This window comes from Mus musculus, chromosome 5 (assembly GCF_000001635.26).
Source record: "Mus musculus strain C57BL/6J chromosome 5, GRCm38.p6 C57BL/6J".
NCBI lineage: Eukaryota > Metazoa > Chordata > Mammalia > Rodentia > Muridae > Mus > Mus musculus.
The window spans coordinates 106,916,761-106,939,859 of NC_000071.6; the positions used below are offsets into that span (position 1 = coordinate 106,916,761).

The 23,099-nt window shown below is 40.1% G+C and overlaps 1 protein-coding gene across 26 annotated transcripts in view; it reads right to left on the minus strand.

Moving 5' to 3' along the window:
* The window catches only part of Hfm1 (HFM1, ATP-dependent DNA helicase homolog), an 86,520-nt gene extending 76,568 nt beyond the window's left edge, over positions 1 to 9,952 (minus strand). For 8 of the 26 annotated variants that reach the window (XR_003955664.1, XR_001784709.1, XR_001784708.1 and 5 more), the window contains exons 1-5: positions 9,437 to 9,517; positions 8,071 to 8,172; positions 6,053 to 6,150; positions 1,617 to 1,729; positions 564 to 867 (exon numbers count right to left, since the gene is read on the minus strand). Coding sequence is in view for 13 of the 26 variants with exons in the window: in XM_011249485.1 (XP_011247787.1) it covers positions 564 to 867; positions 1,617 to 1,729; positions 6,053 to 6,123 (488 nt within the window). In the remaining 13 variants the exon portion in view is untranslated. Of the gene's footprint in view, positions 1 to 563; positions 868 to 1,616; positions 1,730 to 4,202; positions 4,317 to 6,052; positions 6,151 to 8,070; positions 8,173 to 9,008; positions 9,358 to 9,436; positions 9,537 to 9,681 lie in introns of those variants that run through there. The other 18 variants (XM_030254595.1, XM_030254597.1, XM_030254594.1 and 15 more) reach the window with 13 other exon arrangements.
* Positions 9,953 to 23,099: the final 13,147 nt, after the last annotated feature.

The following is a 23,099-nucleotide window of genomic DNA, read 5'->3' on the forward strand; positions in this document are numbered from 1 at the left end:
AGTGAGTTCCATTTTACCTAGACCTGCATAATGAGATCCTGTCTCAAAATAAAACCAACAGTATACATATGTATGTATGTATTTATGTATGAATGAATGAATGAATGAATGTATGCATGTGTACACAGACTTACGGCTAACTAGAAGTGGGTTTAGCATTGTTTTATTTTTGTTTTCAGCTTTAACTTTCAGTATGGCTAATTATTAGTAGACATAACCCACCTAAACAAAAACTGAAATTCCTCAGTAAATTTTAAGTATTAAAGGTTACTGATAAGAAAAGCTTGAGAATCTTTGCTCTACCAATAACTGTTGTTAAAATAACTGTCACATTACAAAACATTTAGTGAGTTAGTTTTAGTTATTCACTATCCGTACCTTCACCGTAAATGTTAAGCTCCTGAAGGGAAAGAACATATGGTTCCTGAGTGGTATCCCAGGCCTGATACTCATATAAACATTTCTTGTTACTCTTCCTCTCATCTACCTCCTAGTGTATTTCTTTTCAGTGTACACCTAATATTTAGATTAGACTACTGAGTATTGTTTAACTTATTAGTTACCTTTTTTTGAATGCTGATGTGCCCTGTCTGTCTTCTGCCACATCATGTAATTTTGTATCACCAGGACTACTCCTTGCAGATGGACTCTTAGCACCCATGTGATTTTTATATTTCTGAGAAGAACCATACATCAGCTTCCCAGCTACATGGGACATGTCATTGTTATTTGATCCTCCTAAATTTAGGTAATCCTGTTCATGTACATTATAGGAAAAATGGATTTTTTGTGTTGGTGAAATACAATTTGTGTCTTCATTAATGATCTTCAAGTTTGATGTTAACATTCTTGGCATCTTTCCTTTCCCTAGGGGAAAAGAAATATACTAATTATTAATTATTACATCTTCTTCATGGAAACAAATTTTCTAAATAATGATAAAATTTTTTCAATTACACATTTCTAAAGAGGGCTAGTGACATGGTTTAGTGGGTAAAAATATTTGTTGTCAAGCCTGAAAACCTGAGTTCTATTCCCAGGAGCCCACGTGGTAAAGAAGATAACTGATTCCTACAAGTTGTTCTCTGACTACACAGACAGTGACAGTACCCACCCCACACACAGACATACTAAGTAACTGTAACAGCATTAAAATATGCAAACATATAAAGCATGAGTTATAATAAAACATTAAAGTTTCGAATATTACAAGAACCATGCACTGAGCATGCTTGTCTCTGGAGACTATTTTCTAGTATGGGGCATTGTGTGCTAAGCACATGTTCTGCTATATCACTAGCCTGACAATGCTAAACATTATCTCAAACTATAGATAATCGACTGAATCTTGTTTTTTTTCACTGACTACACTTCAGAATCTGGCTTTCTGAAAACTTTACCATTGTAAAGAACAAGGCACATGTGTGGTAGTGATTATGCACTAGGTAAATGTACATGTTTGTAAGAAGGTGAATGTTTAGATCTTGAGATTTGATAGTGATATACAAATCTTTGACTTTTATTCTATTAAAAAGGAATTAATAGTTTAATATGTTGGATTTTTATGCTGACGTAAACTGCATGAGTTTGGCTTCACAAGAAATATGACAATTTACCTAGTAGCTTATAACTTTCAATTTCTTCCTCTAACTCTTGAATATCTGGAATTTCTGAAATCAGTGGAGCAGGAGGGAGAAACCAATCCAGTGATTTTTCCTTAACTGGAAAGCTATATAAAATACAAAATGTGAGTATATGTTAATAAGGAAGGTCTATCAAAAAACATTTATTTATTAAACACTACTTGGGTGCAAACTCTTAGACAAGCATCCCATAGACAAACTCTCTGTCCTGGTTTTGCTTTATCCTTGTGTGTCACTGCTCTCAATATCATTTCCATGTGTCACAGGACTGATGGCACTGCCACAGAGGAGCACTACCTAAATGATGGCTAAAACTCCTCTTCATCTTCTTCTCAAACTGTAGAATTTAAACTACTGTATAAAACAGATTACTTGTGACATACCTCACCTACAATCATGGGTTATCAACAACCAGCATGTAAACGTATTACTATGTTCTAGATTGTTCCTATACCTATTAAAATTAATGCTCTAACAGAAGTATTTTTGGTCTATAACTATTCATAAATCACAGAAAATCCAAGACAATCACAGAAACTGACAATTTCTTAAAGGCTACAATAACTTGTTGCTCCAAGTGGGCACCTTTACCCTCCTTGTCCTTTAGCTGTGACTCTGTTAATGATAATGCTTAAAGTTTTCTTTTCTAATCAAAGTTTCTTTTGTTTTATTACTACAAAAAAATACATAGGGATACAGGAAATGTAACCGAGAAGAAAGCGCACCATATATCATTACTGCCTAGTCCCAGTGTTGGTGGTTGCTGCTGCCACTGCCTGTTTCCTCCTTCCTCCTCTTCCTCTTCTTCCCCCTCTTTAAATTTAGGAGGCTAAGCTTTCTGAAATGACAGTCTTACTTTTCTACCTCTTATAACCTAGCACATACCTACTATGCCCATATTTTCCAATAAAAAACTATGGTACATTATCATTATTTCCAATGGTCCTCTCCTACTAGAGTCTCTCAGGCATATTGAATTCCCTATGTCATGACCTGAGACAAGATACATGAAGTGTTACCAAGGAATAAAGCTCATTAGGGATTCAGTCCACAGGGTTTTAATTGAAGACTAATCACATAAGTACCCCTAGCTGACACATGAATTCCAGACTCCAGAGGAGAAGCAGGTTTTCAGCCTGAGTCATATTACTGGTATAAACACTTTCTGGACAGTAAGCCACTATTATAGTTAATGGTGGGGAACTTCCTGAAGGCTAAGTTCTTAGACTCTAGTCAGAGGCAAATCCTGCAGGCAGACCTTTGTAAGTATAGTGCCTCTTTTTGCACAGGAACTATTTCAGAAAAATCTAAGAAGATAATGAGTTACAGGCTGACATCTAGCTCTATTACTCAGTCTCCTCACAAAATTAAATTATCCTTATGTGTTTTTTTCCTACAGGTACCATCTCCTAACCAACAAAACCCAAGCAGAACAATATTTTCTACTTACTACATACAGACATACATTGGGTCTTCCCAAATCTCCCTTACAATAATTCTTAAATGAATCATTTCTTTACATTTCTACTGTTCTTGTTCTAACCAAAGCTTCTTTTCAATCAGTCTAGGTCCCTGCCCAAGATATGATGCTGCCCTCCTTCAGAGTGAGTCTTCCTATCTCAACTAAGCCTTATGAAAATCCCTTGAAGGCATCCTCATAGACCAATCTAATCTAGACAATCCCTCTCTCGGTTTCCTTTCTCAGGCTATTCAAAACTGTGTCAACCTAACAAAACAAATCAGTCCAATGACTACATAGGCCCATGTGTTAAAGGCTTGCTTTGGTTAGGAGAATGTGAAACTTTTATAGGTAAAAGTCCCAGGTGTAAGTTTGCTCACTAAGGTGTGGATCTGAAGAAATACTGAGACTGGCCTCTCCCTGTCCCTTCGTGTTCCTCCTGTCACAGGTGACGTTTACTCTATTCTATCATCCCCCCAGGACACACTATCCTTCCACAGTCCTAAAGCAACAGGTCAAGAGAGCACAGCTTCCAGCTGTGGGCCAAATACCTCTTTCAGTTTTAAAAATTATTACCTAAGATCTTTCTAACAGTAATGGATGATGAATAACACAACAGTAAGTAGAGAATACATTCTGTACCTCTTCTTTCTGTTCAAAGGTATTTCCTTTATTTTGCTTGGAACTTTGTCCTGCCTCACTCTCATACCCACATATGGATGTTCTACTATTCATTCATGTGGGAAGCCACATGTGCCGTTGCTGAGTGGCACTGACTACTGCTGGCCACCATGCATAAGATTGGACAAACAACCAATGTGTACATATGTAGTAAAGTTTTTTGCAAAGACACTGCCTGGCCCAGGCATGATAATGAGGTTCTGTAAGGTACTGAGAGTATAACCAATCAGATGTGAGACATGCAAATGATGCATGATAATGAGGTTCTGTAAGGTACTAAGAGAGTAACCAATCGGATGTGAGACATGCAAATGAGGTATGATAATGAGGCTCTGTGAGGTACTGAGAGAGAGTAGCCAATCAGATGAGGAACATGCAAATGAGGCTTAGTGCATAACCAATCCGGGTATGAGACACACCTCTCCTAGGCCTATAAAAGCAGCACCAGTTCTGGGCTCGAAGTCTTTTCGCCTCTGCAATCAAGCTCTCCCAATAAACGTGTGCAGAAGGATCCTGTTGCAGCGTCGTTCTTGCTGGTCGAGTGGAGCGTGCGCAAGACATTCATTCATCAATTTGTAATTGTTACTGATACCACATACCAGGTACTGTTTCAGGCAATAGGCTTTACATTCATTTAACACCCAGAACAAATCCTACACTTCCTAAGATATCTCCATAGGTTCTCAAAGATTGTCTTCTTTCTTTCTTTGTACAGACTCCATAATAATTCTCATGGCCCTTGTGCAATATGTATACATAGACAGATAATAGATAAAAACAAGGAAAGAAATAGATAAACCTGATACTCCATCTTGAGTGTGAACACCTCTGGGCTTTATTTCTACTTAAGTCAGCAGGACTTAGCATAATGCTTCTTACACTTAAGTATGTTGTTCAAGAAATGCTCGATAATTTAATTCCTTAGTTTTAAAAATATAAACACATCCAATATTCTTATTCAAATATTTAACATAAAAACAATCTACCCACAATTAACTTTTCTGGTTTATGTCTCACTGCTTCTGTTTTATGAATCTCATACTCTAGGCATTCTCTACAGACGATCTCCTGAAAGTACTGTGAACTGTCCTAGCTCCATCCTTGCTTGTTTGCTGTAGTATTCTGGCATCAGCACTTACTTTCTTACTGCTGAAAGAAAGATCGAAGCCCTGAAAGCATCCTAAAACCCTCCCTTAACATGAGAAGCCTAGGTGATCTCCCACATCTGAAAGTTCATTGCACAGATACACCTATCATTTCCTTTGAACATGTTTTGATTTCGGAATTAGTCAACATTTTAAAAAAAGATTTATTTATTTTATGTATATGAGTGCACACTGTAGCTGTATAGGTAGTTGTGAGCCTTCATCTGGTTGTTGGGAATTGAATTTAGGACCTCTGCTTGCTCTGGTCTGCTTGCTTGGCCCCACTCGCTCTGACCCAAAGATTTATTTATTTATTTATTTATTTACAGTGTAAGTACACTGTAGCTGTCTTCAGACGCACCAAAAGAGGGTGTGAGAGATCATTACAGATGTTACAGATGGTTGTGAGCCACCATGTGGTTGCTGGGATTTGAACTCAGGACCTTCAGAAGAGCAATCAGTGCTCTTGCTCGCTGAGCCATCTCACCAGGCCCTAGTCAACATTATTAATGGCCTATTCACACGTGTGTATTCAATCTTGACCATGGCTTTAATAGTTGAAGTAAAAGGGCTTTTCAGTCTTTTTTTTTTTATCCTTTTCAGTGCCCAAACAATATTTTATATTTGAATGAATAAAAAAAAATTAAATGTTTTAACAAGGCAAAAAACATAGAAAATTTAGAAGAGAGAAATCCACACATGAGAAACATCTGACTGACTTGCACTCCCTGCTGCTGTGGCCTTTGGCATTAATCTTCATTTCTACTTCTGCTTCCTACCTGCACTGAGCTCGTCATCACACCTAGCCTCCAGCACAGCACTGGTCCACTCTGTCTCCCTTCTCAGCCTGAGCTATTCGATCATTACTTCTAGTATTTATCTTGGCCTTAATCCAACAAATCAGGTATGGAAGCAAATAAAACAAAATCTGTCTTCAAACTATAACATTTTAAATAATAAACTTCAGTTACTCCATTACGTCTGAATTCTATGTTTTCTGAACATAAAACTGAAATATCAATCTGTTCACTTTTTATTTATTTTAGGTTATCAGAGGGAACAATTAAAGGTCCTTAGAATTATAAAACTGAAAGTGGTGCATTAGATAGGTAAGGCATACTTACTTTTCAGTTTCATCTGGGCTACTGAAAAACAAATTATCCATGGAAAAGAAGCAATCGTCTGACTTTGGCATTGTTGAAAAACAGACCTTGTCTGAAATCTATAATACAAAAAAGGTGGTTTATATTTGTTTACAGGTATCTAAAATATAATTTCTAGAAAAGTGTATCAAAATCACTAATTTTCCAGAATGCTTTCTTAAGTATAGTCACAGACAATTCTTTGAACTCTGTCTTCTGTAAATGTCTAAATGCTTTAGCAATGGAGTGTACTCTTCTCTGTTCATTCCTGTGTTCCCCACAGGTCTTTCTCTTAAAATTGTACCAAAGCTTAGAACATACTTCTCTTCCTCACCTAGCAAATTCTACTCCATCCTTCATCCTGCAATGTGTGGATCACCATGGTTAAAAGCATACCTTGCTCTTTTTTCATTTCAATTATCCAACCCCACTGCACATCAAAATATATCTTATTTTTCTAAATTCTAAAGCATAATGAAGTGTTCTCTAGGCCAAAGAATGAAATTAGATGGACAAACCATAAAACACAAACATTTCCATTTCTTATATGATAGATGATACACTGCAAACTTGTCCTCAGAACAGAAACTAAAAGTTTAACAATTACAAGAGCACCATCTCATGGCAACAAGCCCATTACCAAGTTAGAATATGTCACCAGTATTAGAGACTTCTCTAATAAAGACAAAAAACACATGCAGGAGTGATCTGGGTAGGAAGGCTACAACGAGAGTACCTCTTGATAAACGCACAGGAGAGAGGCTAAATCCTGCATCCACTTCAGAGTGCTTCTTATAAACCAGAATATTGTGGGTTTTCACTGTTTTAGTTATTTGGTCTACCACCCCATATTTATTTATCTTTCTCTTCTCAATGTCTTTCCTTCTTAATTTCCCAGTCTCCCCTCCATGAGCACCCCACTCCATCCCTCCTCCTCTCAGCCTCTGTGAGTGAGCTCTCCCACCCAGCCACCCAATCCCACTCCTTCTCTAGGGAATCAAGCCTCCACAGGACCGGTGCCTCCCCTCCCACTGATACCTGACAAGATAGTCTCTGATACATATGGAGCAGGGCCACAGACCAGCCCATGCATGCTCTTTGGTTGGTGGCTTAGTCCCTGGGGCTCTGAGGGAGTCTGGTTAGTTGGTACTGTTGTTCTCACTTTCTTAACCATCCAGTCACCAACAAAAAGAAACAGCAAAAACTAAAACAAGTAAATATAGTTTATAAATGTGTAAAACAATTTGACTACTGATAAACAGAAGCCATAAAAAGTAGGGCAGAAAGTAAAAGGGAATCAATCAGAAATACACTAGCAGATCTTTACATCTATTTATGCAAACAATTTCAGAATTTGAAAACAGTTATGTGGGAGGGGGAGCTGTAGAAATGGCTCAGAGGTTTAGAGCACTGACTGCTCTTCCAGAGGACCTGAGTTCAATTCCCATCAACCACATAGTGGCTCACAACCATCTGTAATGGGATCCGATGCCCTCTTCTGGTGTGTCTGAAGACAGCTACAGTGTACTCATATACATAAAATAAATAAATAAATAATTTTTTAAAACAAGGAAACAGTAATCAACATTGTACGTGTTGTCCAAGAAGTTGTAAAATGTTTCCTGTCTAGATTCAGAACTATATTTTAATCAACAAAAGGTTAATAAAGTAAAAGGCATCAAACCATGTTTCTAGAGCTCTGCTACCTCAGAATGTAAATGATTTTAATACTAACATGTCTGATCTAATTTTTCATTCTAAAAGAAAGTGAAACAAATTAAAACTAATTTTAAATGTTACCCTGTACAAAAAGACCTCCCATGCACACAGTAGCAAGAACATTTTTCTGGTTTTAGTATAATAGTCGGTATAACTTTAGTTCAGAATAAAAACATCACATATATATTTTAATTCTGATGTACTCCAATGGGGGGAAAACTCTTTATCCAAAATTGTGCATCTCTCCATCTTGTATTCTTAGCTTTTTAAAAAACACTCACCTGTAATTGTTACTGTGTGTTTAGTTTATCTTTCTCCCTAGAAAGCAAAAAAGGGATGTTTGTTTCTTCTTCTTAATGTGCTTCAATAACCTGGAACAGTTCCTGGCATAGAGAAGATAACCCATAAAAATTCATTTTGGAATGAGTGCACTAGCAATCAATTTATAAAATAATTCTAAATAAAGCAATTTTAGTCAACTGATTTCCCTCAGTTAAGTTTGAATTTTTTATTTTTCTAGCTGGACTCTAAAAGATGGTGAATTTGGAATTTTCATGATGTAAATAAATACTTTTAAAAAACCATCCCTAAAATAAACGTTACATTTTGATGTAAGGTGATAACTTTTTAATTAAAGTTTTAAGTTTAGATATTCTAAATTTGTCTCAAAGTTCTTATTTCAGAGCCTCGCATAGTGGTACAAGCTTATAGTTCAGCCCTGGAAAGGTGGAGGCAGGAGGATCAATTTAAGGCCAGTCTCAGCCAAGGTCAGCTTGGGCTACATACACACACACACACACACACACACACACACACACACACACACACACAAAACAGGTCTCACCGTGTAATACAGAAATATAGTGCAAAATTCTGTAAGTGATATCGCCCCAAGTATTTTTAGAGTCCACACTGCGACCTGTTTTGTATGGCTTGTGGCTTGTAGAAGTAACACACACCTTTCTGTATTTCTGACAACCTTAGTATCTTATTCTCTATGATCTTTTACTTGTTGTATAAAAGTACTGGACAGCGGTTTCCTTATAATTTTTGCAACTGAAAACATACTTAAAGGCGAGTGGCTCCCAACAGCAACCCCAACAGTTGGGAGGTGGAAGATGAAGCTAGGCAGGGATAGCCTAGGCTACAGAGTGGGGACCTGTCTCAAACAAACTAGTACTTATGTCAGAAGCGCAGACGTCCACGCATAACAACCAACCCGTCAGAAATCATCCGCCGGTGCAGAGACCCAGGCCCAGCGACCACGCACCACAACTGAGCGCGAGGGGAGGACAGCGGACTAGAGAACAGACCGGCCCGGCGCGCTCCGGGCGGGAGGCTGAGGCGACGCGCATGCGCGCCTTCCCCGCCGCACCTCCGACCCCCGCACCGCACGGTGCGCCTCAGGCCTCAGGCCGCGCTCCCTGACGGGAATGTGTGGGAGACGCCCGCTCGCTCGCTCGCTCGCCCGCTGAGGGCGCCCGGCTGCCCGGCCCGGTGGTCCATACCCCACGCATCCCCTCCCCATCCCTCGCACTTCCCTCCCCGTCACGCGCCTCCTTCCCCACCTCCTCCCTCCCCGCACGCGCTTCCCTACCCACCCACCCTACCTCCCTCCTCTCCCCGGCCCCGCCACTGCTCGCTCACCGAGCCCCCCACGCGCCCACGCGAGGCGCGCGCGTCCCGCCCAGGCCACAGCCACCTGCCGGGGGGAGGGGGGCTGAGTCGAGCGCCGATTTACCGACCCTTCGAACGCCCCCCAAGCCCGGCTTAGTCAAACGCCTAAGAATGGATCGGCAACCCCCAGTCCCCTTCCCAGCCCAACTGTTTCCTTCAGAGATGTGTGGTTGGTTTTGATGGGCGCACCGCTAATCATTAAATAAATATCTTACCTTGGGGGTCCTCTACTGCCAGGCATTAGCTAGGCCGCAGCCCTGGAACCTCCATTTTCTTCCTACCTAAGTGTCTAATTTAAAATGGCACCCATTAGGTCACTGTTGAGCTACAAGACTGAGTTTAAACATTCTATCCAGAGAGGTCAGGAAATACATCTGATGTAAATATTTGATACCAAATATCAATTATTTATTTCCAGAGCGTGCCTATGCCTGGCCCCCAGCTCTTCTTTCTACACTCTATTTCCCTTAAGCAGACATTGACATTGTGTTTCGTTGTTTAACAGTACGATTAGAAAAAGTGTATGTTTAAAAACTTCAAGCAGATCTCTGCTGTATTTGAAGCATCTATTGTTAATTAGCGTGTATATATTTAAAAAAACACATACAAAGTGCTTTTTTTTTTCTATTGACTTAACGCGCAAGTGGCAGCTTTGCCCACCATACAAGTCATCTGCGCAGATCGCATAAAACACAGCAGCCTCTGAGCAATTCTGAGGCTTGTTAATGTTTTATTTCCCACAAGTGAGCACCCAAGCCACGATAGGCTCTGAATTTTCCCTTCCACAGAGCTTGCTGGGCACACCACAGGTCCTGGCTTCTTGGCCTCTGAGAGAACTAAGCTCTGCTGCTGGGAAGTCTCGCTCCTACACGTGCTCACCTCTGTACTCAGAGCAGAGGCAGAGCTGAATAACCCCTTCAAACCACAAAACTAATGTTTAGGTCTCACTTATAAACAGCTCCCTTCTGGCAAATTTTACATCCTAATTTCTAGGTTCTGAAATAGAGTAAAATCTTAAGCCAAGGAACTAATTTGAACTTGTTTATTATACTGTGAGTTCTATAATAGTTAATTTTCTTAAGATTTAAAAATTAGGACCTGGAGAGATGGCTCCGTAGTTAGGAGCACTAACTGCTCTTCCAGAGAGCCTGTTTGATTCCCAGCACCCCTGGGATGGCTCACAACTGTCTGTGGCTCCACTTCAAGAGAATCCTGTGCCCTTTTCTGACCTCTGCACACGATGCACAGATGTAGGCAGAAAGCCCATGCACATAAAATAATAAAAGGAAAGAGTAGACCTGGGCAGAGCCAGGGGATCCGCATTACCCATCTGCTCCTCTTGCTGCTTCCCTGGAGCAAAACTCAGCAGGTAATACCTTCCATTTTGGGTGAGTCATGCTATAAGGACAATTAGCACAGGGAAATAGGAAAGCTAGGGGGCTTAAGGCTTAAAGAATATTTAAAAACACAGGGTGGGGGAAGGAGATCTAGCAGTCTATAATGCAGAGAAGAAAAGGCTCCTTTCCCATCTTTAAGGGACTCTTGAGCAGTATAAATTATTCTTTGGCTGTGCTTTCATACGCATAGTTTCAGCAGGCAGATGCAGAGTCAGGGTCAAAACCTCTGCTGAATAAGAAGAGACTGCAGCCAGGAAAAGTAGTGAACAAGGCCTTTCTAATTTTTTTATCATAAAATTTATGGATAAATAATTTATGTACCCTGAACTGTATCCAGTTAAAATATACAACTCAATCAGTCTTAACAGTTGTGTGTGTGTGTGTGTGTGTATATTTTTTTCAAGAAGTTATCACCGTAATAGAAAACAGCACAGAACATTTTCAGGACCCCACCCCCACTCCCACCTGCCTTCACCCCCTCCCCCATCCTCCTTTCCTTTAGTCAATTGCCCTGTCTGCCCTCAGCCCCAGGCAAAGGCTGATCTGCTCCTTATCTGTAAGGGGTACTTTGCACTCTCGATCAATGGAATCTATATCTTGCATCTGGTTTCTTTCACTCAGTCTCATGATTATCAGCTTTGTCCCTATTGTCTTGTATACTGGCATCTTATTCCTTTGGACGAGAGATGTTCTACGCCATTCATTCTACTGTTGACCACTACAGTCCTGGGATGGATACACTGCAGTGTGTTTGTCCATTCACTGTTGGAAGTGTGTTTAGGTTTCCAATTTGGGCTTATTATGAATTATTATAAGGGATGTATTATTATAAGAACAATTATAAGAGACTCACTTACAAAGCTATAGAAGGTTCTTTATTTGTAACATTTCTATGTATCTGTTCTGTGCATGATCAGGTGGGGAGAGATGGACTCTCATGCCACTGCACTGCTGTGAAGGTCGGAGAAGAGCTTTTGGGAGACTGTTTTCCCCTCCCCCCTCGTGAGTCTGAGACTTGATGGCAGGAGTCTGTGCCTACTGAGCCATCCCCCAGCCCCCACATAAAGTATTAATATGGCCATATCTCTTTATTTTCCTCATGTGTATATTGGAGTAGAATGAATGATTAGACAGAGAATAAATAATTTACAGTAGTATTTGCTTCACTGTTTAAGAAAGTTCTACACTGTTTTCCAAGATGGCCTTATAATTTTATATGCCTGTCGAAAGTGTGAAGGTTCTAGTTAATTTTCAGCTGTGGGGTGGTTTGAATAAGAATGGCGTCCATGGGCTCCTGTATTTACATTCTTAGTCCTTAGTTGACAAACTGGGAAGGATTAGAAGCCATGGCCTGAGGGTGTGTGAGTAAGGGGGTGGGCTTTGAAGTTTCAAAGGCTCACACCAGCCCAGGGTTGTAGAGAGAATCTCTTGTGTACTGTATGGAAGCATCACCTATCATTGAAAAGCTGATTGGCCAATGAGCTGAGGCAGGAAGTGGGAGGAGGGAGTTCCAGTAGAGAGAGAACTCTGATATACAGTCAGTTTTGGGAAGAAAGACTTGCCCGAAGTCTGAGGAGACAGACAAGGAGACAGATGCATGAAACTGGGAAGAGATAACCAGCCATGTGTCACTCAGAATAAAATAAATGGGTTAACTAAGTTAGGAGCTAGTCAGAGAACAAACCCAAGACTATGATCTGGGAATTTATTCTCAAATAATTAAGTCTCTTATTTCAGGAACTGGGGCAGAGGGTGGAAAAGCCTGAGGTTACGTGGGGTCTCATTTCTCTGCCTGCTGCCTATGGATCAAGATGTAAAGCTCTCAGCTAATGCTCCAATGCCACGCCTTTCTGTCTACATGCCACCATGCTCCCTGATGAAGTGATGGTGGACTAACTCTCTGAAGCAATAAGCATACTCCCAAATAAATGCTTTCTTTTTTACATAACAGTAGCCTTGGTCTTGGCGTCTCTTTAGAGCAGTGGAACAGTCAGACAAACTGGTAACATTTCTTAGTGTCAGGATTTCTCCTCTTGCCTCTTCTAATGGTTGAAATGGCATCTTTTCATGTCTCAGATAATTAATGAAATTAAAGATCATTACTCAACACACTCTTATGAGTGTCTAGTAAGCTGTGACCTTGTTGGGTCCTCTCAGTCAGTCAGTCAGTCAGTTCTTTGATACAGGACTTTGATAGAGAAATTTTTCACCAACACTGTGGCTTCTTCTTTTTCCTTTTTAAAACAGAAAATATTTTATTTGGAGCAAGTGCAGCTCATGCTCATTTATCTTTGTGATTTGTGGTTTTTGCCAGGCACAAGTTGGCAAAGACAATTCCTACATTATTTTCTGGCAGGTTTATATGTTCAAGTTTATCTTTAGGTCTTTCACAATTTGAGTTAACTTTATGCGTTGTGTGAAGTAAAAGTAGGTTGTCTTTATTGTTGTTTTCATACAACTAGCCCACGTTTCTAGAAGTGTTTATTTCCTTTCCCTGTCAAATTTCTGGAGAAACTTTGTTTGAAACATGTAGGCTATTTGTGGTTCAGCTTGGGGGACCTAATTCTATTAATGTGTCTATATATTTATCTTATAACCAATCCAAAGTACACCTTTGCAGTTAAAATATACTTCTTATAGTCAATAGGTGATTAGCTCTGCTTTTTAACCTCTTGTGATCACCTTCATTTATTTGTTAGAGTATTTAGTCCATTTATACTTAATGTAATGATCAGTATGATTATACTCATGTCTACTACTTTGTTAATATATGCCATTTCAAATGTTTGTTTCTGGGTTTCTTTCAGATTAAAAAGTCTTGAATTTAGGGTTTTAATTTATATATTAGCTCTTTAATGATTATTTTAGTTGTTGCTTTAGATACTTTGATATGTATTCTTAAATTTTATACAGTTTGTTTAGTATTAATATAGTAACACAGCCATTTAGGTCCCTTTGCCTCCATCTCCACCATTCTTCATGTTACAGTTGTTGTTTTGCTCCACCTGTGTTTTCATTGACAAGTGTGTGTAGTGTGCATGTGTGTATGGGAGCACATGCACTTGAGTTGTGTTGACTCTGGATTCTTCCTTGATCATCCTTATGCTAGCCACCTGACTTGGGAATTTCCTGTCTCTGACTTCCAAGGCTTGAATAATAGGTGAGGCACCCAGCATTTACATGGGATCTGAAGATTATATTCTCAGACTTGCAGAACAAGCACTCTGACTACTAAGTCATTTCCAAAGCCCTAGGCTGGGTCTTACTATGTAGCCTTGGCTGGCCTGTCCTGGAGCTAGCTGTGTAGACCAGGCTGGGCTCTAACTCATAGGGATCCACCTGCCTCTACCTCTCAAGTGCTTTGATTAAAAGCATGCAACACCTCCACCACCCCCTTTTAAATATATTTTTTAAACTCTTTATACAATGTTCTCATTTTTGTTTGTCAAAAATAGTATATGGTTTAGAGGAACTAACAGATAACTCAGTTTTCTAAAATTTCCCATATAGTTAGCATTTCTCCCGTTCCTCATTTCTTCCCCATAGTAAAGTTTTGAGCTGATATTCTTCAACTTGAAGTTTCCTTTAGTAGTTCTTGTACCATGGGTAGGATGGGGAGATTTTTCCTTGGGGTTCTTCATCTGAAAGACCCTTCACATTATTCTACCTTCTCTTCGAACTATTTACTATATGGTTGTTGTTTTGTTTTTGAGACAGAGTCTCTCTGTAGCTCTCCTTGAATTCACTGTAATCCTGTCTCAGCCTCCAAAGTATTTTTCCTGGATATCGAGTTCTCAATTAGGCTTTGCTCTTTTTGGAGATGTATTTGCTGATTAGTCTTATGTCAGCCTGACACAAGCTAGAGTCATCTGAAAGGAGGGAACCTCAATTAAGAAAACGCCTTCATAAGGTTAGACTATAGGCAAGCCTGTAAGGCATTTTCTTAATTACTGATTGATGTGGGAGGGCCCAGTTCATTGTGGGAGGAGTCATCCCTGGGCTGTGGTCCTGGGTTCTGTATGAAAGTAGGCTGAGCAAGCCATGGGGAACAAGCCAATAGGCAGCACCCTCCATGGCCTCTGTATCAGCTCCTGCCTCCAGGTTCCTGCCCTGTGTGAGTTCCCACTCTGACTCCCTTCAGTGATGGACTACTGTGGGAAGCCACATGTGCCGTTGCTGAGTGGCACTGACTACTGCTGGCCACCACGCATAAGTTTGGACAAACAACCAATGTGTACATATGCAATAAAGTTTTTTGCAAAGACACTGCCTGGCCCGGGCATGATAATGAGGTTCTGTAAGGTACTGAGAGTATAACCAATCAGATGTGAGACATGCAAATGAGGTATGATAATGAGGTTCTGTAAGGTACTGAGAGAGAGTAACCAATCAGATGTGAGACATGCAAATGAGGTATGATAATGAGGCTCTGTGAGGTACTGAGAGAGAGTAGCCAATCAGATGAGGAACATGCAAATGAGGCGTAGTGCATAACCAATCCGGGTGTGAGACACGCCTCTCCTAGGCCTATAAAAGCAGCACCAGTTCTGGGCTTGGGGTCTTTTCGCCTCTGCAATCAAGCTCTCCCAATAAACGTGTGCAGAAGGATCCTGTTGCAGCGTCGTTCTTGCTGGTTGAGTCCGGTGCGCGCAAGAGACTACAATGTGGAAGTATAAGCTGAATGAACCCCCTCATCCCTAAGTTGCTTTTGACCATGGTGTTTTAACTCAGCCATAGTAACCCTAACTAAGACCGTGTTATGACAAGAAGTTTTTGGCGTCTAAACCATTGTTGCCATATCCCGTGTCAGTTTCCTCTCAGGAAAGAACTGGAACTGGGCTTATAGCCAGTTATAAACTGCCCTATGGGTGCTGGGAGTCAAACCTGCATCTTCTGCAGGGTTACTATAATAGCAGCTAAGACACTTAAACTAAGCCATCTATCCAGCCCCCAAACAGACCTAAGTAGCATTCCTCAGAAATCTAGTGATGTGGATTTCTGTTTGTCAGGAAAGTCAGCCCCCAAGGTCAAGTATCTCAGACAGAGTACATCTATCTCTCAATTAACCCGAACAGCCTGCATCAGCTCAAAGACCCACCCATGACTGTCATATAAGGTGCTTGCTTTCCCACCAGTTCACAACTGGCTATAACAGCAATCCCAGGGAATCCAATGCCCTCTTCTGGGCTCTGCAGGCATTTCATGCAGATGGTACACAGATGTACATGTAGGCAAAACTCTCATAAAATAAAATAAATAATTGTTTTAATCTGCTTACCAGGTAAGAATTCACCCTAGGTGGGCCTGGGGCAACATCTAACGACATTGTCAGCAGCCTTGCCATCAGGGGTTTGCTTTGTAACCTAACACTTTCTTAATGATCAGTGGGATACCTACATAGTTTCTCTTTCTTTTAATTGTTTGATACAGGACCTTCCTGGATGTCCCAGGCTGACTCAAGCTCACTATGTAGGCAAGGCTAGATTTGAACTCACTGTGTGGCCCAGCCCTGCTCAGATTCATGGCAATCTGCTAGCCTTAGCCTCCCAGACACTGACATTCCAGGTGTGTGTCACCACACCCTACTCCTTTTTCTTTATAATATCTACAGCTCTTGCAAAATTCAAAATGTTTGCCTTTTTGTTTGTTTGTTTGTTGGATTTTTTTTTTTTGAGACAGGGTTTCTCTGTGTAGCCCTGGCTGTCCTAGAACTCACTCTGTAGACCAGGCTGGCCTCAAACTCAGAAATCTGCCTGCCTCTGCCTCCCAAGTGCTGGGATTAAAGGCGTGCGACACCACTGCCTGGCCAAAATGTTTGCCTTTTTATCTTAATGATATGATCTAGAAAAGGATGAGACATGAAATTAAAGATATACATTTATAAATCCTGGCTATTTCAAGATAAATAGGAATTCAGAATAAAATTTTCCTAAATTTGTAAAATACATTACTAGTTTCATATTGTAATTTTCAAATTTTGAGACTTTTTTATGGCAAATGATGTATGCACCTCCACTAAAAATAAAGTTCACGGGGCTGGAGAGATGGCTCAGCGGTTAAGAGCACTGACTGCTCTTCTGAAGATCCTGAGTTCAAATCCCAGCAACCACACGGTGGTTCACAACCAACCATCTGTACTGGGATTAGATGCCCTCTTCTGGTGTGTCTGAAGACAGCTATAGTGTACTCATATAGTAAATAAATAAATCTTTAAAAGTCAATAAATAAATAAAAATAAATAAAGTTTACCTCAGTGTGTCTTGTCATGTGTGTATGTGTGTTTATGTGTGTGTGTGTTTTGTGTGTGTGTATGTGTGTGTGTGTGTGTGTGTGTGTGTGTGTGTGTGTGTGTGTATGTGTACATGGTGAGGATTGAACCCAGGACTTTGAGTGAGTTTGCTACTGTGCAACCATACTATACCCCCTGTGACTATATATGTAAAATAATCTTAACAGTTCTGTTTATCCTCTCTTTCTCCCTAGGTGAATATTGCCAAATATTCACTAACATCCATTTTCTTATCTTCAATACAAATGAAGTTATGACTGGGCTCACCATGCTAGGGATAGGATGACTGACTCCACATGCCATTGAGTACAGGAACCAAGGAGCGCCTTTGTGCCTGAGCTCTTGTCAGTAAAATCTAATGACAGCAGAGGTGCAGTGTCTGACTCAGACATTCAGATGTGACTGGTTTCCACCAGCGAGATCCTACAATGACCCTGTGTGTGTGTAGGCAGAAGACAGTGTAACAATATGGATGGCCCAAGCTTGAACAGAACCATTTACAGGCTCTGCTGGGCACAGAGGAGGGAAAACCTCCGAAGTCTGAGAGGTAGGACGAGTCCTCAAGGCTGTGTCCTGTGCACAGTATATTCTGCAGTCCAGAGAAGAATTAATGTTCAGTTGGTCATTTCTTCTATAGTCTATATGAACAGAAAAAAATACATAACTTTTGTATAAGAAAATCCTAACAAAAACAAACAACAGTATATCTGAATATAGCTAATGTGCAACAATGTATTTATAGCTTCTACACCTGATCTTAGCCAAAAGGGCATGAAATGATCATCATTCATATCTAATCTTTTTCAAGCTCCTTACTTTTAAAAGTTGTGACCTCAACGAGTTTGGTTTTTTTTTTTTTGTTTTGTTTTTGTTTTTTTTTTTATCCTAAAATGCGTCTCGCACAGCTCTGAGAGATATTGGAGGGGGAATCAGCAAAGCCTGAGTTCTCTGTGATTCTGCAGCCCTTTAATCATAGCGTTCCCAGAACACCGGGATGGGATGCGCTGAAGCTGCTTCGGGGAACCAGCTGCCTCTGTGCGCTAAACCAGAGTCCCGGAGCAGAGTCTCTTCTCACCATAGCTGCAGAGTCCTTGCTAAAGCATTGCCTCAGCTTTAATATTTTAAGCTCAGCATCTTAGGAGGTGGGTGGCTTACTCTGCTCTCTCTGGATGATTCCTGCTTTGATGCGTTGCTTTAGGTCCCGGGGTCTCAGCTCATCGGCTGCTGGGTTCACAGGAACACTTCATATTTGCTGCTGGGTGTATGTACACTTCTGTCAAGCTCTCGGACTTAGGTTTCTCTCAGGGTGCTGCTTTGTTTCATCTCATGGTTTAAAATAATTTTTTGTAAGTCCTCAGACCATTTTTTGTTATTTGGCAATAGATGAGAAGCAAGTATATATCTTATTATACTTTACTTTTGACCTAAGCGGTACAATAGATCTTTTGAAATATATAAGCTTTATGACAGAAAAGTTCATAGACTTTGATTTCTTACAAAAAAAAAGTTAGGTTGACCAAATGCTATTATGAAGAGCTTATAGTCTTAAATGATGCTTTCCAAAATTTGCATGTGGCAGATCCTTAATAAACTCCCTCTAAGATTAAAGTTCTTACTGTTCACAAAAGTATCACCATGACAAAGTTAATATTTGAAACTCCTATAGATTTGGAGTAATTGAAAAAGCCCCTTCCGCCTCCACTCGAGCCCCGGGCTTCCTTGCCAGTGGAGTTGCCTGACACCCGCAAGGGCCCACACAGGATTCCCCACGGGATCCTAAGACCTCTAGTGAGTGGAACACAACTTCTGCCAGGAGTCCGGTTTGAACACCAGATATCTGGGTACCTTCCCTGCAAGAAGAGAGCTTTCCTGCAGAGAATACTCTACCCACTGAAACTAAGGAGAGTGCTACCCTCCCAGTTCTGCTTATAGAGGCTAACAGAGTCACCTGAAGAACAAGCTCTTAACAGAGACAACTATAACAACTAGCTTCAGAGATTACCAGATGGCGAAAGGCAAACGTAAGAATCCTACTAACAGAAATCAAGACCACTCACCATCATCAGAACGCAGCACTCCCACCCCACCTAGTCCTGGGCACCTCAACACAACCGAAAATCTAGACCCAGATTTAAAAACATTTCTCATGATGATGATAGAGGACATCAAGAAGGACTTTCATATGTCACTTAAAGAATTACAGGAGAGCACTGCTAAAGAGTTACAGGCCCTTAAAGAAAAGCAGGAAAACACAGCCAAACAGGTAGAAGTCCTTAAAGAAAAACAGGAAAACACATCCAAACAGGTAATGGAAATGAACAAAACCATACTAGAACTAAAAAGGGAAGTAGACACAGTAAAGAAAACCCAAAGCGAGGCAACGCTGGAGATAGAAACCCTAGGAAAGAGATCTGGAACCATAGATGCGAGCATCAGCAACAGAATACAAGAAATGGAAGAGAGAATCTCAGGTGCAGAAGATTCCATAGAGAACATCAACACAACAGTCAAAGAAAATACAAAATGCAAAAGGATCCTAACTCAAAACATCCAGGAAATCCAGGACACAATGAGAAGACTAAACCTACGGATAATAGGAATTGATGAGAATGAAGATTTTCAACTTAAAGGGCCAGCTAATATCTTCAACAAAATAATTGAAGAAAACTTCCCAAACATAAAGAAAGAGATGCCCATGATCATACAAGAAGCCTACAGAACTCCAAATAGACTGGACCAGAAAAGAAATTCCTCCCGACACATAATAATCAGAACAACAAATGCACTAAATAAAGATAGAATATTAAAAGCAGTAAGGGAGAAAGGTCAAGTAACATATAAAGGAAGGCCTATCAGAATTACACCAGACTTTTCACCAGAGACTATGAAAGCCAGAAGAGCCTGGACAGATGTTATACAGACACTAAGAGAACACAAATGCCAGCCCAGGCTACTATACCCGGCCAAACTCTCAATTACCATAGATGGAGAAACCAAAGTATTCCACGACAAATCCAAATTCACAGAATATCTTTCCACGAATCCAGCCCTTCAAAGGATAATAACAGAAAAGAAGCAATACAAGGACGGAAATCACGCCCTAGAACAAGCAAGAAAGTAATCCCTCAACTAACCAAAAAAAAAAAAAAAAAAAAAAAGAAGACAGCCACAAGAACAGAATGCCAACTCTAACAACAAAAATAAAAGGAAGCAACAATTACTTTTCCTTAATATCTCTTAATATTAATGGACTCAATTCCCCAATAAAAAGACATAGACTAACAGACTGGCTACACAAACAGGACCCAACATTCTGCTGCTTACAGGAAACCCATCTCAGGGAAAAAGACAGACACTACCTCAGAGTGAAAGGCTGGAAAACAATTTTCCAAGCAAATGGTCTGAAGAAACAAGCTGGAGTAGCCATTCTAATATCGGATAAAATCGACTTCCAACCCAAAGTTATCAAAAAAGACAAGGAGGGACACTTCATACTCATCAAAGGTAAAATCCTCCAAGAGGAACTCTCAATTCTGAATATCTATGCTCCAAATGCAAGGGCAGCCACATTCATTAAAGACACTTTAGTAAAGCTCAAAGCACACATTGCACCTGACACAATAATAGTGGGAGACTTCAACACACCACTTTCATCAAGGGACAGATCGTGGAAACAGAAACTAAACAGGGACACAGTGAAACTAACAGAAGTTATGAAACAAATGGACCTGACAGATATCTACAGAACATTTTATCCTAAAACAAAAGGATATACCTTCTTCTCAGCACCTCACGGGACCTTCTCCAAAATTGACCATATAATTGGTCACAAAACAGGCCTCAACAGATACAAAAATACTGAAATTGTCCCATGTATCCTATCAGACCACCATGGCCTAAGACTGATCTTCAATAACAACATAAATAATGGAAAGCCAACATTCACATGGAAACTGAACAACACTCTTCTCAATGATACCTTGGTCAAGGAAGGAATGAAGAAAGAAATTAAAGACTTTTTAGAGTTTAATGAAAATGAAGCCACAACGTACCCAAACCTATGGGACACAATGAAAGCATTTCTAAGAGGGAAACTCATAGCTCTGAGTGCCTCCAAGAAGAAACGGGAGAGAGCACATACTAGCAGCTTGACAACACATCTAAAAGCTCTAGAAAAAAAGGAAGCAAATTCACCCAAGAGGAGTAGACGGCAGGAAATAATCAAACTCAGGGGTGAAATCAACCAAGTGGAAACAAGAAGAACTATTCAAAGAATTAACCAAACGAGGAGTTGGTTTTTTGAGAAAATCAACAAGATAGATAAACCCTTAGCTAGACTCACTAAAGGGCACAGGGACAAAATCCTAATTAACAAAATCAGAAATGAAAAGGGAGACATAACAACAGATCCTGAAGAAATCCAAAACACCATCAGATCCTTCTACAAAAGGTTATACTCAACGAAACTGGAAAACCTGGACGAAATGGACAAATTTCTGGACAGATACCAGGTACCAAAGTTGAGTCAGGATCAAGTTGACCATCTAAACAGTCCCATATCACCTAAAGAAATAGAAGCAGTTATTAATAGTCTCCCAGCCAAAAAAAGCCCAGGACCAGACAGGTTTAGTGCAGAGTTCTATCAGACCTTCAAAGAAGATCTAATTCCAGTTCTGCACAAACTATTTCACAAAATAGAAGTAGAAGGTACTCTACCCAACTCATTTTATGAAGCCACTATTACTCTAATACCTAAACCACAGAAAGACTCAACAAAGATAGAGAACTTCAGACCAATTTCTCTTATGAATATCGATGCAAAAATCCTCAATAAAATTCTTGCTAACCGAATCCAAGAACATATTAAAGCAATCATCCATCCTGACCAAATAGGTTTTATTCCAGGAATGCAGGGATGGTTCAATATACGAAAATCCATCAATGTAATCCATTATATAAACAAACTCAAAGACAAAAACCACATGATCATCTCGTTAGATGCAGAAAAAGCATTTGACAAGATTCAACACCCATTCATGATAAAAGTTTTGGAAAGATCAGGAATTCCAGGCCCATACCTAAACATGATAAAAGCAATCTACAGCAAACCAGTAGCCAACATCAAAGTAAATGGAGAGAAGCTGGAAGCAATCCCACTAAAATCAGGGACTAGACAAGGCTGCCCACTTTCTCCCTACCTTTTCAACATAGTACTTGAAGTATTAGCCAGAGCAATTCGACAACAAAAGGAGATCAAAGGGATACAAATTGGAAAAGAGGAAGTCAAAATATCACTTTTTGCAGATGATATGATAGTATATATAAGTGACCCTAATAATTCTACCAGAGAACTCCTAAACCTGATAAACAGCTTCGGTGAAGTAGCTGGATATAAAATTAACTCAAACAAGTCAATGGCCTTTCACTACACAAAGAATAAACAGGCTGAGAAAGAAATTAGGGAAACAACACCCTTCTCAATAGTCACAAATAGTATAAAATATCTTGGCGTGACTCTAACTAAGGAGGTGAAAGATCTGTATGATAAAAGCTTCAAATCTCTGAAGAAAGAAATTAAAGAAGATCTCAGAAGATGGAAAGATTTCCCATGCTCATGGATTGGCAGGATCAACATTATAAAAATGGCTATCTTGCCAAAAGCAATCTACAGATTCAATGCAATCCCCATCAAAATTCCAACTCAATTCTTCAACGAATTAGAAGGAGCAATTTGCAAATTCATCTGGAATAACAAAAAACCTAGGATAGCAAAAAGTCTTCTCAAGGATAAAAGAACCTCTGGTGGAATCACCATGCCTGACCTAAAGCTTTACTACAGAGCAATTGTGATAAAAACTGCATGGTACTGGTATAGAGACAGACAAGTAGACCAATGGAATAGAATTGAAGACCCAGAAATGAACCCACACACCTATGGTCACTTGAT